This window comes from Diadema setosum, chromosome 15 (assembly GCF_964275005.1).
Source record: "Diadema setosum chromosome 15, eeDiaSeto1, whole genome shotgun sequence".
In the NCBI taxonomy this organism is placed as follows: Eukaryota; Metazoa; Echinodermata; class Echinoidea; order Diadematoida; family Diadematidae; genus Diadema; species Diadema setosum.
Window position 1 is genome coordinate 1690175 of NC_092699.1, and position 15925 is coordinate 1706099.

The following is a 15925-nucleotide window of genomic DNA, read 5'->3' on the forward strand; positions in this document are numbered from 1 at the left end:
TGGTAGGATAAAAATTTTGCAGCAATACTGTTCGTTTATGTAACCCTTTGAATTGTTCATTTTTTGTACCACTTGATTTTTATTTCATTTTGACGAGCCGGAAAGCACCGAGCTTCGTCAATAATAAACAATTTAATTCACGGAATATATTTGTGCAACGCCGCCTTTCTTCGGAGTTTATAATCTATACCATTATACCACTGTAACAGGACTTAATCTATCGTCAGCCAGACTACTCAGGGCCAAGAGCTGACAATAAGCACAAATGTTTTAGTTGGGTTTAAAGAGGGGTATGGTACGACTATGACTGTGTACACGTATGGTTAAAGAAAAGAAAAAAAAAATAGATTCTAATGGAGGAAGTCTTACTCTCTTTTTTTTTTTGTCATTGTTACCAATGGAGTTAAAGGACAATGAAGGAGATGTGATTCTATCTCCATGCATATTTTGCTTATTTATTGATGGGCTCAGGACCGTATCAATTAAAGGCTCTCTTAATAGTAAAAGATATTACTGTTTTATGGGCCAACTGGTTAGCTTAGTGATGTTTTTTCATATGCTGACGATTTGATAACTGTATCCCCAAATGTTTTACTTCTGATGAAAATTATTACTATTCATCAAAATGTGATTTTCAATTTGATTTAGGCCTGATGTGACAAAAGCCAGCTTAAGGTATTCGAATGTGATGGGAAAAATTGTCAATCCAATTGTCAAATATTGATGACTCACACGTAGCCTTATCCGAGTTTTCTTTTACCCTCTCTGTCACTCTCTAGACTTACATGCTCACCTGCATCTTACTGTTTCGACTGACATGCAGATTCACCCACACCAACCCCAGACACACACACACACACACACACACACACACACACACACACATACACCAAGCCCCGACACACACACAGACACAGACACAGACACACACGCACGCACACACACACACACACACACACACACCATTCAATACCCCTAAAATATAGCACCGAAATAAATGCCCGTAATGTTGATTCTATCTACTTAAAAGTAATTCAGTTGTTATTCATTTACTGTTGGTATTATAAATATATAGGTCTAAATCAAAATCACGTTGCCAGCTTAGAACCAAGACACCTGAAGACTAGGGGACTACCAGGGAACTTGTGCTGGTTAAGTTGTCACCTGGCTGTCGAGGAAGGTCAACCATGATGCTCGCTATGAGGGCTAGCTGAAGCTATCGTCAAGCTGCGGTGAGTGAACGATGCCAGAGCTCAGGCAGATGGCGTGATAAAGAGGAGCACACGGTTTGACAGGCACGTGAGCTGGATCGATGGTCTTCACGGGTACAACCAGCTATCAGCGGACTGTGACCGGATGGCGACAGGTGTATTCCAGTTTGCTGGCAGGGGGAAGCAGTCCACGATCCATGACCAGTTCATGGACAACGTTCCGGCCTAAGCTCCAAGTTTGTTGCAATATCTATGTTGACCAATACATATTGTGAACTGCCAAATTACTTTTTAATTTGCGCAAGAAACTTTATCTAATCATGAATTCTTGGATTTAAAAGTTTAGACTTCGTTCAAAAACCACTTCTTTCATGTCTTTCCTTGCATTGGTCTACTCGAATCCAAATAATGTCATGACGCTATAGACGGCATGTTCTGTTATTGCGCTTCTTTTGTTTCTGAATTGCTCATACATTGGCCTAAACAAAGGAACCAATAAACGCCACAGAGTATGTAACACAGAAGCGTGCTATATTCTTGCCTTTTTGTGTTTAAAATGATGACACTTGAAATACGGTTTCACAAAAGGAGTTTGCATTTTATAGCAAAATCCTTACACGTATAGAACCGGATAGTTTTACAGGTTTAAGAGGTATGAAGACATACTCCATACTAGGTGGAAATTTGAGAAATTGTAGGCAATCTTTACACTGTACAGTAAAAAAAAAAAAAAAAAATGGAATGAATAAACAAACGTGGTGAAACTGATGATGCCATCAGAAATGTTGAGGAAATAAGGGAATTTATTTTCATCATAGAAAACAAAGAATGTTTGTCTTTTAAAGTCCCAAGAATGTAATAATGTCATTACTTGGGTCTCTATGTATGCCTGTAGTACTTTGACAAAACTTGAATGAAATAGTAAATTATCAGGGAGAAAATGGTACTAGTACATTGTATCAAGCATAGGTCACTTTGCTTTATTGTTTATTGTTGTAGTTTTACTTCACATAATTACGACTGTTCAGGGGATAGGCATAGATTGAAATGGAAATTATATGCCTTTGCGATATGTTTAAGCTCTTGATGTTTTTGTTTGTGGTTGTGTCTGTTAAGGTGTGTGTGTGTGCATGCATATGAGCATAAGTGTGTGTGTGTGTGTGTATGTGTGTGTGTGTGTCGCTGTGGTACATGGTTATAGATGTCGAAATTTAGTGAGCATAGCAGTGACGTAGACTTTTTTCCCTTAAACCATCAGATGGGTCATGGGGGGGGGGACCTGAAGTACTTGTAATTCTGAAATACATAAATTTTGTTCATTTTCGTATTGCAAACAACAAAAACTACTTGGATACTAATGTGTCTTTGATCTCCTTGAAAGTAGTTTGAATATCTGCCTATTTTTTCCCTGGATAACTACATGCTTTCGATTGTGTTCCCGCAAACAGGCAAAGGGCCTTTTCATGCTTTTATTGTAGATGATATTACGTGCTTTAATGAAGGGAGTAATGAATATAATAAAAAAATGGAACAAAAATAATGAACCATATATATATATATATATATATATATATATATACATGTGTGTGTGTGTGTGTGTGTGTGTGCACGCATGTAAAGGTCAAAATGTATACATTATTGTATCAGATACATCGTACACAGCCAGTTGACAACGATTCCAATTTTGGATGAATAAAGCAGAAAATCGACTTTTTCCGTGTTTTTTTTTTTTTTTTATTTCGTAAAGTTTATTGGAAAAATTCCACCGTACATGAATATACCTTTTAACACCTATAATCTGATTGCTCCAAAACGAAATTACGTGCTGTAGGATGAAGTTGCTCACTGTTGATGTGAACTTGAAAAATCTATCGACGCGATGCACGTGGTATTATTATCTTTAAACATCCATTTCACACTAAGTTGATTGGTAAGAGTTTAAGATTTACCAGGAAATCTTATATTTGTTTGAGTTACAAAGGTGCAAATGAGTAAACATGAAGTAAACGGAAAAAAAAAATTAATGTAGGTATAGATTGCCGCAACATGGCCCCGATGTTGTAGCCATGGCAAGCGTAAAATATAATACCGAAGGAATTGCACCCAATAAGAACAAATTTCAGTGCTCACAAGTTTCCACCTTTCCATTAACGTCATAAAACCACGCATTCCTTGAAGAAATAAGAAAAAGGCTCCGAGTATAGTCACAGGATTGGCAAAAACAATTTATGACGTACACACTAACATCACACACAGCACACAAAATTAAAGCACTTCTTTACCAAACCACACACGGAAATGGAAGCAACCATATAATTTCCCACGTTGCGTGGGATAATTGCACCATAATGTCCAAAGCAAAGTCATCGTTCCTAGGGAATAATGTCATAATTAGGACGTTCCTTTGTCCCTCTTTAGCGCCTTAACCCTCAACCCTCACCATGCTTACTAACGCCTCATACATTTAAAGTCATTGTTTAACGCCCATAAACAACAGCCAGTTAATACCATTACCGATTTGTAGAGACTCAAGGCAAAACAATTTGTACATAACATAACTGTAACATATCTTCGACTAATTACTATATCATTTTCTAATTCATATTATTTTGATATCAGAAAAGAAAAGAAAATAAGGGTCATTGCATCAAGCCATGAAGAAACCATAACAAGAATTAAAAGCAAAATGTGATCACTTGATAGAAAGTATACTGTTGGGCCTGTTGTCTGTTGTACTGATTATGTTTAAGTGATGTTCCCCGCAATTTCTTGGATTCTACCGAGATGCCGACAGTATGAATGTTCTTAAAGACGATATTTCAAATAGATGTTAATATACATGATGATTCGGAGAATATTTAAAGCCCCACCATATTAACATTTTGTGCTAAAAACAAACTGCAGTCTAAGATGAGAATATACCATCAGGATCACACTGTTTAATTCAGGATGGACTGTAACAAAACATTTCAATGCGAAGCACGTCACATTAACATCTATCAGATAGAATATCGAGTCTGAAGTCAGCCAACAATATTCGATAGTTTAAGATATCCCATATCGAGATGGTTGGGAAAAACGTCGGCTGCACACACTTTAGAATGAAAGTGCGACAAAACGAGATTTATATGAAAAAATAAGGTTGTGAACAAATACGTATTTCTAGAAACACACATACACACATACATCCTTATTACTATATAACTATTTCAGATTGTAAGTACTTCAAATGCCAATAATCAATTCATTCAATTCTACATACCTGCTCAAGATTGGAAACCAATGTAAGGACAAGAGGAAATAAAAACGTACGCAATTAAAATTGAGAGCGTTTAATTGGGTGAGTAGATGTCGTCCGTACCTTGACCGGTACTACCGTACGTCTGGTCGGTTGATGACGGACTGTTTTGCTGGATTAATTCCGTTTCCTCTAGCCGGTTGGTTCGCAGTCCTTCCTTGCTGTGATTATACCCATACAGCGCGTAAATGACCAAGCCTGAACAAAATAGACGGAAGAAAGCGAGTGCAAATCTACAATTATTGTTTTTTTTTTAATAACTAACACACCTCAGCCTAAGTTTAATCTTAGACTGCTTGATAAATCCTATCATTTCACTTAATACCGTACTAAAATTAAATGTTGAACATTGAATGCATCTTTGAGAACTAAGGCCAAGATACAAATAATTGACTCTAACTAATGTCACATTTTCCACTTTTGTAAATAGATTGAGACTTCATTTATATGAATCTCTATTGAAATATCACTCTTAATCACAATCTATCAATATCTTTTCCATACTTTGTTGTTCTTAATTGTATGGGATTTGATGTATGTGTTTTTAACTTGAATTGAAGGGACTCCAGTTGAATTAAATATGGTCTGACGGAAAGCAGTTTATCAGTTTGTTATGTGTGTGGTCATGAAAGGTGGCCGTAGAGTGTACAGTCAGCTGTAACAAGCTCATGAGAGGCCACAGTAATAGAGGATGTTATAGCATCTATGAATGTAAATGTAACAACAATATTATAAAGTAATAACTAATGATTGTTACATTATGATTATGTCTATGGTCAGTTTAATGTTTCTATTTCTGAATCGGATAATAACATTCAAAAATTCTTAATTGAAATCTGATCGGCTACTAAAGGTCGAATTATGCAGACATACACAGAAATACATAATGATTTTGACGTAACAAGAATACTTCCATGTACACATAATATGACAATCGAGATAATGAAAATTCAAGACAAATAACACCAGCCTCAAACAAAAACAAAAACAAACAAACAAACAAACAAACAAACAAACAAAGAAATCATGAACTCCCGAAGCAATCAGACACATACCAGCAAAAAGACATCTTTTCGAATTGGAGGGAAGCGAAATGTACGCCTTTTATACAAGAGAGCACAGCGCAATATTAAATTTTGAATTGTTTGACGCTTAGGTGTTCAAATTACCTATGGTTATCCAAACGACAAAGCGAATCCAGGTGATGTAGCTCAGCTTCAGGGCTAGAGTTCCATTCAAGAGCATGCTAACAATTGGTACAGCTGGCACGAAGGGAACCTAGAAAGAAGTGACATTGGCAACATGAGTGTGAGAAGTAAGACTGTTCAAGGTAATCGATCCATCAATTCAGCAAACAATTCGTCATAATCATATTGATATATAGATTTTGATTCATCCAGGTAGTACATTATAACACGAAGCTGAATCCATTTGACTGTAATTACGTCTACTTGCGAATATCACAGAAAGGACGGTTTCGTGACTCACCCGAGTCACTTATTCAACTCTGACTGGTTTGCGAGCATTTACCCGTGATGGATAAATGGGAGATGTTATATACTGCCCATATTGTTGGTCCAATGAGGGACACGAAAAGGAGTCACAGTTCGATATTCCTATTCCCTTTGAACCACCTTTGATGCCGTCAAAATATGTGTATGTATGTATGTGAACACACATACAATACATAATACATAATCTATATGATGTGTTTGATAAACTGGATCCGCCTCACAGATAGTAAGACAATTCATTCACGTCTCGTGGCACAACGACCAGCCACTTCGCAAGAGAGATATGACTTTATGATGGAAATACTTCTTGCCATCCATATTTCTTACATAATGGTAGACACATATGAGGGTGCGAGAATAGATATAGAGAAAAGATCACAACCTGCAAAACAAAACATTGACCTCTCACTTTTTCTTTGAATTATTTGTGATTGAATAATCGCAAAGTCACGGCCAACCACTTCTGAAAACAATTACATACTAATAGACGTAATACAGTAATACACAAACGAAGTATATGCGTTTGAATTAAGCATTTTCAACTAAAACGGAAGGAAAAGTAAAATCAAATTTCAATATGAAATGATACAAACATAATAGAAGAAATCAACAGCATTGTGAGGAGAGACAAAGAGAAAGAGGGCCTATAAACAAAGATACTGATACATTGAAAAGCGTGCTTACCTTGAACTTGTCTCCAGGATCATTCTGTCTGTGAAGCGGTATCAGTAAGAAGGACAATAAACTGACCACAGCACTCAGAACGATGTAACCTATAACCCACGCGTTTTTCGCCCAGACGAGATGTATGCCATAGAAGATCGTGGCTAGCGAGCTGATCCCTGACAAGACACAAACTAGCATGGCTACCTTCACCACCTGTCCCGGCCGAAACTGTTCGAGCCGCCAAAGAACTGGCCACTCCCTGAAGCGCGGGTCAAGACTACCTCCAATCGGAGTAGGAACCAGAGCATCGGAGTCGGCGTTAATAACAGGACCATTTTCGGTATCTCCGGAGAGTTCTGGTTTTACCTCTGAGTTTTCAGGCGATTGTTCCGCAGTGGAAAACTGGATATTTATCCCATAGCCTTCAGGTCTGTATCGAATGATGATTATTGCTCCTGCGGCAATGCCGTATGCGCAAAGAACTCCGATAGACATGAAATCGACGAGATCGGTTAGTGTTAGGAAAATGGTGAGGAGACACGACAGCATACCAAAGACAATGCCAGCAATGACAGGGACCTGGGTCCGCTGGTCCACCCTAGCTAGAAATTTGAAGAGGAGACCGTCTTGAGCCATTGCATAGACTAGCCGAGGAAGACAGAAGAGTGATGTGAGAAGCGCGGTGAATGTGGAGCTAATGGCTCCCACTCCAACAACCCACTTTGCCCAGATCACTCCGTTTATACTGAACGCCTGAGCGAAGGCCGATGAGGAATTTATTTCATAGTAAGGTACCATGAGCGTCAGTATAGCTGAAGGCAACATATAAAGGACTGTTACAATGACGATGGAAAGAATCATGGCGACTGGAATGCTACGGTTGGGATTCAACGCCTCTTCGCTTGATATTGCTATGACATCAAATCCTACAAAAGAATAAAAACAGATGGCAGAGCCCGTTATCAAGCCATTAACTCCATGCGGTGTAAACCCTCCTTCTAAATTCCAGTTTTCCAAATTGACATATTTTGCACCAAGACCGATGATTATCAGTACAACGACTAGATTGAACGCAAGGACGATATTATTAGTAACTGACGATGTACTAACACCGAGAAGGACAAACAAAAGCACGCCAAAGCAAAACAGGGCTCCAAGAAAGTCAGGATACTCAGCAAAAAATGGGACATTCCAGGGTTTACCGCCTAAGATATATTCGATCGTAAAGTTCGTGTACAATCCATTGGTAAGGGCATCAATGTATCCACTGAAAGATCGTCCAACTGATGCGGCCGATGCAACATACTCTAATACAAGGTTCCAGCCAATTAGGAATGCCCAAAGCTCGCCAATTGTGACGTAGGTAAACAAGTAGGCAGACCCTGTCCTTGGTAAACGACACGAGAATTCAGCGTAGCATAGACACGCGAGAATGGAGATTGAACCCGCAATGAGATACGATAAGAAGACTGCGGGGCCTGAATAATTAGCCGCCACAACTCCAGTCAATATGTACAGTCCAGCACCAAACATGCATCCAATTGCAAGGAAAGTGAGGTCAAAAGTGGTAAGAAAGCGGCGTAATTGCGTCCTGTATCTGGTTTCGCCTGTGTCGTATTGCTTTCTTCGATTGATCGCAAACCAGTGCCGAAGGCATCCTGTCGGGGCGGGCTCCTCGTTAGCAGTCCGTGACATTTTCCTCTGACTTTCCAAGCTGATCTGCACGTAGTTTCCTGGTAGAAGGGAAGAGGTGGACCTGACGTGCCTTTTTTTCACGTACCTGTTCAGCAAAGACAGAACACGAAAACAACAATGTTCAGTTAATTAATCATTAGAATATATTTTTTAGAGAATTAATTGGAGAACAATGCTTCTTGCAAGCCATGCAATCATTTCTTCCTTCTCTTGAACAACCAAAAAAAAAAAAAAAAAGCAAGAGAGGATTCAACATACATCCTAAGTGTTTTTTAGACTGACGTAGCACATCCATCGCGGATGAAATATTTGAGCAGAAACACAATTTCCCTTGAGATAGTGAAGTGAAGAGGCAATGAAAATGTACTAGTGTTAATCTACGTAGCTTAGACATTATATTCATAATACATTTTATGGGTGCGAATATCAGATTTTGAATCTATACCTGGTTTTTCCTTCCCCCTGTTTTGAGGGTTTTATGTTATTTCGAAAGGTCTTCCACCCCAATCTGAATGATGCAACTCTTGCTTCCTTGAGGGATTTGAGGGATTTCAAGATAGCAACCAACATGACCAATATGGCTGCTAGAATATGAAATTTCTGTGTCCTTGAGGATTTTGAGATACTTAAGATGGCCGCAAAAATAGAAATAGCAACATATTTCATTAATATGGTCAAAATGTAAAGGATTTGATAGTAACTTTATCCTATTTCGATGGAATGTACATGCTCCGAATCTGTGTCATCACCAGCAAAATGTGTTCTTGACCAAATTCCGCCTACTGTTCTCAAAGTGCTCTGCTTTATATGAATCATGTCATGACAACCATCATCTACGCCTTTCTGCAGTTGGGAGATGTTCCTGAGGTATGAAAAGTTGCTCAAGTAGGCTACATCAAGTCTTAAAGAAGGTTCATCTTGATCCTAAGAATGTGAGCAATCACTGCCCTATCTCCAACTTAGCCTTCCTAAGCAAGACTCTTGAACGTGTCGTGATGAATGAATTGTGTATCTATCTCACAGAGAATTCCTTCCACTATGCCTGTCAGTCAGTTCATCGACCTCATCACAGTGTCGAGTCAAAATTACTGAGGATGCAGAATGATCTTCTTTGAGATATAAATCAAAGTGAAATAGATTATAACTCCTGGTACTCCTGGATTTCTCTGCTGCTTTTGACACAGCTAGTCGATCATGACATTCAACGCCTTAGCACTCAGGTATAGAATAACTGGAGTGGCCCTCATCAAATGGTTTTGTACATACTTGTCGTCTTGGCTCAGCTATATTCTGTCAATGACACTAGACATGCTAGATCGAAACCATTTTCTTTTTCTTCGTCACAGTGTGCCTCAAGCGCTTGTTATTCTGCATGTGTGCCTCAAGCGCATGTTATTCTGCATGTGCAAAGCATCCATATAAATTATTATCAGAAGTCACGGTCTCCAATATCATTGTTATGCAGATGGCATCGATAGATCTATTGCTCTGTTGCTCCTTCTGCTGTGGATTCAGCTCTACAACGTATCCAATCCTTCGTGACTAATCTTCACAGATGGCTCTCAAAACTACCTAAATCTGAGTGAGAACGAAACACAGTTACTTGTTATTGGATCACGTCAGCAAAGAGCTAAAGTGAAGATAGATCATCCTGGTAACTTGGAAACTTAGTACTGCCACAATGATAGACCATATTCTGATCAAATGAGAAATCTTCGAGTGAACTCTGATTCTTCACTCACAACAGAGTAGCACATAACATCTGTGTCTTAAGCAGCTTTTATCTCCATACGGAAACTTCGCAAGCTTCCACAAACCATCCGCAAGCATGCAAATATAATCATATTGTTTAACTATTCATGCCTTCATGACAAGTGGACTATAGACGTGATGTGCAACTCAATTCTGATTGGTTTGACACGACCTCAACTGCACAGACTTGACAGACTCCAAACTATGGCTTCACGGATGGTTACTCGACAAAGGAAGGCGGTTCTCATTTAGCTTCATTCTGCAAGTTTCTCATCGGCTTCATATCAACAAGAGGATTGCTTTCATACTTGCGAGTTTTTTTTATTTTATTTTTTTAATGTTTAGAGCCCTTGATGGCAAATCTCCATCCTCCATCTCGGAGCTCCTAGAGAGCCATCAGCCATGGTAGCCGGAGGACAGCAAACCAAGTTCAATTGAGGGAATTTATCACCCGCATAGCTTGGGGAAATAGAGCATTCTACATTATCTGAGCTCCAGCTTTGGAATGCCCCCTCTCGATGGATCAGGAGTGCGGGTTCTTGACATACTTCATGGCTTACTTAAAAATTTTCCTCTTCCCAGCTACACCTTCCCAACAATAGTATGTAATCTGTGAATCGGAATAATGGAAATAAAATATCCCAACATCATAGGCCCATTGCCTGAACGGTTATTGAAGTTGAGACATTCTAGATCAAGCCCCATGGCGCTCTCCAAAGGTGGATATCGACGCTATACAAGAAACCATCATCATCCTTATCATAATCATAACAAATTGAACGTAAATTAAAGGTTTATCCCTATTTGGCGAGTGCTGAATCTTAACCTGGTAGAAGCAACTCCTCCCCCCGATAGTTTTGAGATATTCAGAACGGCCACCAAAATATAAAATTCCACGACAAGTTTGTCATTATAAATGGTATATAAATTAAAAACAAATTGATAGGTTTACCCTATTTCGAGTGTGCTAAATCCGAATTCGGTGGATGCACCACATTGTCCTCTTGCATACTCCAGAGTTTTGACGTATAGAAGATCTTCGGTAGCTATTCTTGGCGACCATCTTGAATATCTCAAAACTCTCAAGGATGGAAGCGTTGCGTCGACAAGATTGGAATTCAGCACCCGCAAAGTAGGGTAAACCCTCAATTCATTTAGGTTTTTTTTTCCCATTATTCACAAGGAAAAACTTGTATTAAACTTTATATTTTATGGCGGCCATTTCGAATATCTCAAATAATAGTCGGTGGTCAAGAGTTGGACACCAACATCCGGAGCCAGCACTCTCGAAACAGGGAAACACCACCAAATCTTTTCAATAGTCGACGTTTGTAAGGAAAATGAATGGGAATTTCATTTTTTGCGGCCATCTTGAAAATCTCAAATATTTAAGGGTGCAAAAGTTGCATCATCCCGTTTTGGATTTAGCACCTGCGAAATAGTGTAAACCAAATTGAAAAAAAAAAAGAAATCCGGCCGACAGTATAGCAAGGATAGGTCCAAAATCTGACTTAAGCGCCAGACTATAGAGCGTGTCTCCACCTCCATCTCTACCTCTCTTTGCCCCACCTTTCACGTCATGAGACCTTTAGGGTGCAACGTACCGATCTGCTATTTAAATTTGGGTTTAATTACTCTACAGTGTGTCTCTAAAAAAAAGTAAACCCAACTTCAACAGCAAATTTTCAGAAAACTATAAAATATTTGCACATTATCTTTTCATGGTTAGATAGTCCAATAAGTCATCTATCCAATGATACCACGTAGGTTATGTAACTCTCATGCATGACTGAGCATGATTCAACTTAGTGAATGGGTGTGAAATCATCACTGTGGCAAGTTAATTTCTTGTTATTGTCATGCATTCAGGGCATATTTGAAGTTAAATTTTTGTCACATGTTAGGCCTATGATTACATAACAACTTCAGCAAAGGTTGTTCCTGACACAGGCACACTTCACATGCTTTCCAAACATGGTACAGTTGACAATTGAGCAGAGAGTATTCCTGGTAACTCGATACCAGGAAACAAGAAGTTTCGTGGAAGTTCAAGAGGCTTTTCGGGTGCAGTTCCCCGACAGGCAGCCTCCAACAAAAAGAGCCATCTGGTACAATGTGAGAAAGTATGCTGATCACGGAACCAGTTTGAACAGGAATAAAGGACACTCTGGCCACAGACGAACTGGGAGGTCTGCTGAAAACATCCAAGTGGTGAGAGAGGCCATCCAAGCCAACCCACGCATAAGCACCAGGAGAAATGATACTGGAATTCTACGCGCAACTTTTAACAGAATAGCAAGACTGGATTTGCATCTCCAGCCAAATAAGACATTTCCTATGTCATTTGATTGATGAACTTCCAATCAAAGTGCAATGATTCTAACTTGCCACAGTGATGATTTCACACCCATTCACTAAGTTGAATCATGCTCAGTCATGCATGAGAGTTACATAACCTACGTGGTATCATTGGACAGAGGACTTATTGGACTATCTAACCATGAAAAAATAATGTGTAAATATTTTATAGTTTTCTGAAAATTTGCCGTTGAAGTTGGGTTTACTTTTTTTTAAGAGATACACTGTATGTGCGCAGATTTGGAGCTGTAAAATACACGTGCTCACCTGCTAACCGCTATAATGATAATGAATAATATATCAATCTATATAGTGCAAAAAACTATAGATATATATTCTGCGCTACAAAAGCTTCCGATGAACGTGATAATAATAGACAGTTAAATGAAAAAAAAAGTGCTTTGAGTCGTGGTTTAAAAACTGCTACAGTTAATACGTGGTATTTCGAAATTATGATAACACATAAAAAGTAAATATAGGTTTACAAATATGATGAAACATTATGAGTTGTCATTCAGGTGTCACTTTCAACAATTTGTGGAAAGTCACAACTTGTATACAGGCATTATACTGATTAGATTGTACTAAATGAAGCAAGATTGTTATCAGGTTTTGGACCTTCTGGCTCTTTGTGGAGATAATGCTCTCGATTTTGATGACAACTATTTACAAATGAATTTTAAATGCTTTCATGTAACACCCATATGAATATCTGTGCACTTCTGTGCACTTTCTCTTCTTCTGTCTACATAATTATGACATTCTGTGCCCTTTATTTTTTTTTTCTGTTCTAAGAGTTATGCAGTCTATCACGAAAATTCGATTTCGATTTGCGTTCTTGCTTTGCTGAGGGACGTGGCCCTACTCATAGGCTCTAATATTTATTGCGAGATGAGACAATAAGCCAGCTAGTGCTGAGTTTACGTTGGTACAATTGACCTTTCTATTTTCTCAGTTGGTTGGCGCTTCACTCGTTTTCAAAGCGACGAAATGCTTGACATTGACCAACATAAAAATTTATGGAATTCATCAATCATGTTCAAACTACAGTATAGGTGACCATCATCGTTCATCAATAACATTATCATCACTGAGAAAGCACAGATTTAATTATTTTGCATGGAATGTGTCAATAACTATTTCTGCTAATATTGCCAACAGGGCTTGCTGTCAGGAAACAATGCCGGGGTGTCACAGTCGATCCGTTCCGGGTTCCGGGGGAACCGATTGACTGGCCGAATCCAGTCGATTAGTTCCGCGGAACGAATATACCGCACAATAGGCAGTACGCAGAAACGTTCCGCAACCGCCGATCCCATCCGGGTTGTGCGAGTAGGTCTCATTACAAACAAAATAATATCTGTTTATTGTGGATGCCTATACCAAACCTAAAAAATCTAAGCAAGCTATTTCTTCATTTTTTAAATGATATTAAGGACAAACCTATTTTTACGTTCTGATAATTTCCCTTTAAATGAATCATATTATAGCCTCGTACAAGTGGCGCGAAGACATGAAGGGCCTACAATGTATTAGCTAAATAGCATGCACAAAACGTACAAGTCGATCATCTGGAGCCGTTGCACAGACAGTGTGGTGCGATTAGCCTTTATTTATAGACAAAACTTCAAAGAATAGTTCAACGAAAGAGCATGATAATACTATATAGTTATAGGTCCTACATTTGTAAGAGACTGTTGAAGTGGGAAAGAAGAGAGAGGGAGGTTTTGCTGGTAGGGTACAACGTGGATAAACATTTTTTTTTTTTTTCAGTGAACTTTGTTCTGATAAGAAAATGATTGTTCAGCTGTACTTCAAAACAAAAAAGAATGTTGGTCTAATTGTCTTCAAACAAATTGTTAATGTATATGCAGGGGACTAAAATGGAGCTATGCATGTGGATTTCATTTCATTTATTTATTTTATTCTCATTTTTCTTTCAACAAAACATAACACAAAGTAAATCAAAAATGCTATCATAAGCAAATATACCTTACAAAGTATGACATTCAATGGTAATTAACAAACTGATAAAGATATGCACAAAAACTGGAATTACAAAGTTATGTTTGCAGGGTAAAAATGAGAACTAAGAGGTCCACTAAAAAGCATTGCTTGTAGATTTTAGACCACTCTAAAATATCTTCAAAATACTTATTATAATTACAAGTACGTAATGCATAATGCAAAAAAAAAATAAGACAAAATGAAACAAACAACAGAGACACAACAACATGACATGACTAAACTGAGGGGAATATACGAATGAAAGGATTAGAGCAAAAACAAAATCAAAGGAAGAAGGAGAGAAAGAGAGAGAGAGAGAGAGAGAGAATGCCTACACGCTGAACAGAATACTGCAAACGGAAGAGGACATTTATTGATTGATTACTCAAATTGTCCACTCTGGAAATTCTTTATACATTGGATATCGCAACAAAATAAACATTCAATACATCACAGGTACACCACAATCAGACATGCCATAGAGTACAGAATGAAACTCACTCACATTAACATACAGTAACGTATGCACCATAATAACATAGTACATTAACCCGACATTTACAACTACATGTATACAAAACTATCAATATACAGCTGTATATCACTTTCATATAAATATTCCACTCATAACAACATATTTGATAATATCCTTTCATACATCATCATTATACACCAAACAATAATCACCTACATATCCCAATACATTTATATAATTCACTCCAAAAATTCCAATATATATATATATATATATATATATATATATATATATACATTCCCCGTATATGTCATAATGAGACAATTTATGGATTAACATTTCTTTATTTAAAGCTGTTGATTTAATGCTATTATAACTCGAGATGTATAATATTTTCCTTTGTTTACTTTTCTCCTTTTTTTTTCTCCTTTGCACTCTCAATCTCTTCTTTATTTTTTATTTTTAATTCTATGGGGGTTTTTTCTCTCTCTCTATTAGCCTACCGCTTTTACCCTTTTTACTTTTTATTTATAAAGATTCCATTTTGGGGTACATTAAGCCATATTTCTGTCTGTTTCCTGTCAATTCATGTTACATGTAGTTTACTATAGCTGTTTTTCATTTTCTTATCTCTTTTAATTTCTGTCTATCCCATCGCCACTATTGGCTTCACACCTTTTACATGTGCATGTACTATGTATTTCCATTAAAAATGTATGGACATGTATAAATGAAACTTAATGTTTACGAAGAGAAAATGTAACTTTTTTTTTTTTGTGGAACACCAGATTTCGGACATAGGTGCACTGTTTGGATATTCAAGTTAATGTATCACTAGGAGTCAAAAATTTACGTGAGCTTATGATACCCCATATTTTGCATGCACTCTAATTTCTTTCAAGGGGAGGGCTAGTAACTGATCAATGGGAATCAGTGGGAATGCTCGGGG

The 15925-nt window shown here is 37.9% G+C and overlaps 1 protein-coding gene across 1 annotated transcript; it reads right to left on the reverse strand.

The window, feature by feature from the left end:
- Positions 1-4543: 4543 nt before the first annotated feature.
- LOC140239152 (cationic amino acid transporter 4-like) lies at positions 4544-10689 on the reverse strand. Its single transcript, XM_072319037.1, has 4 exons — positions 10685-10689; positions 6708-8469; positions 5679-5787; positions 4544-4707 (listed from the first exon to the last, which is right to left on the reverse strand). Exons 1-4 carry the CDS (start codon positions 10687-10689, stop codon positions 4544-4546), a joined length of 2040 nt encoding a protein of 679 aa, XP_072175138.1.
- Between the last annotated feature and the right edge of the window lie 5236 nt (positions 10690-15925).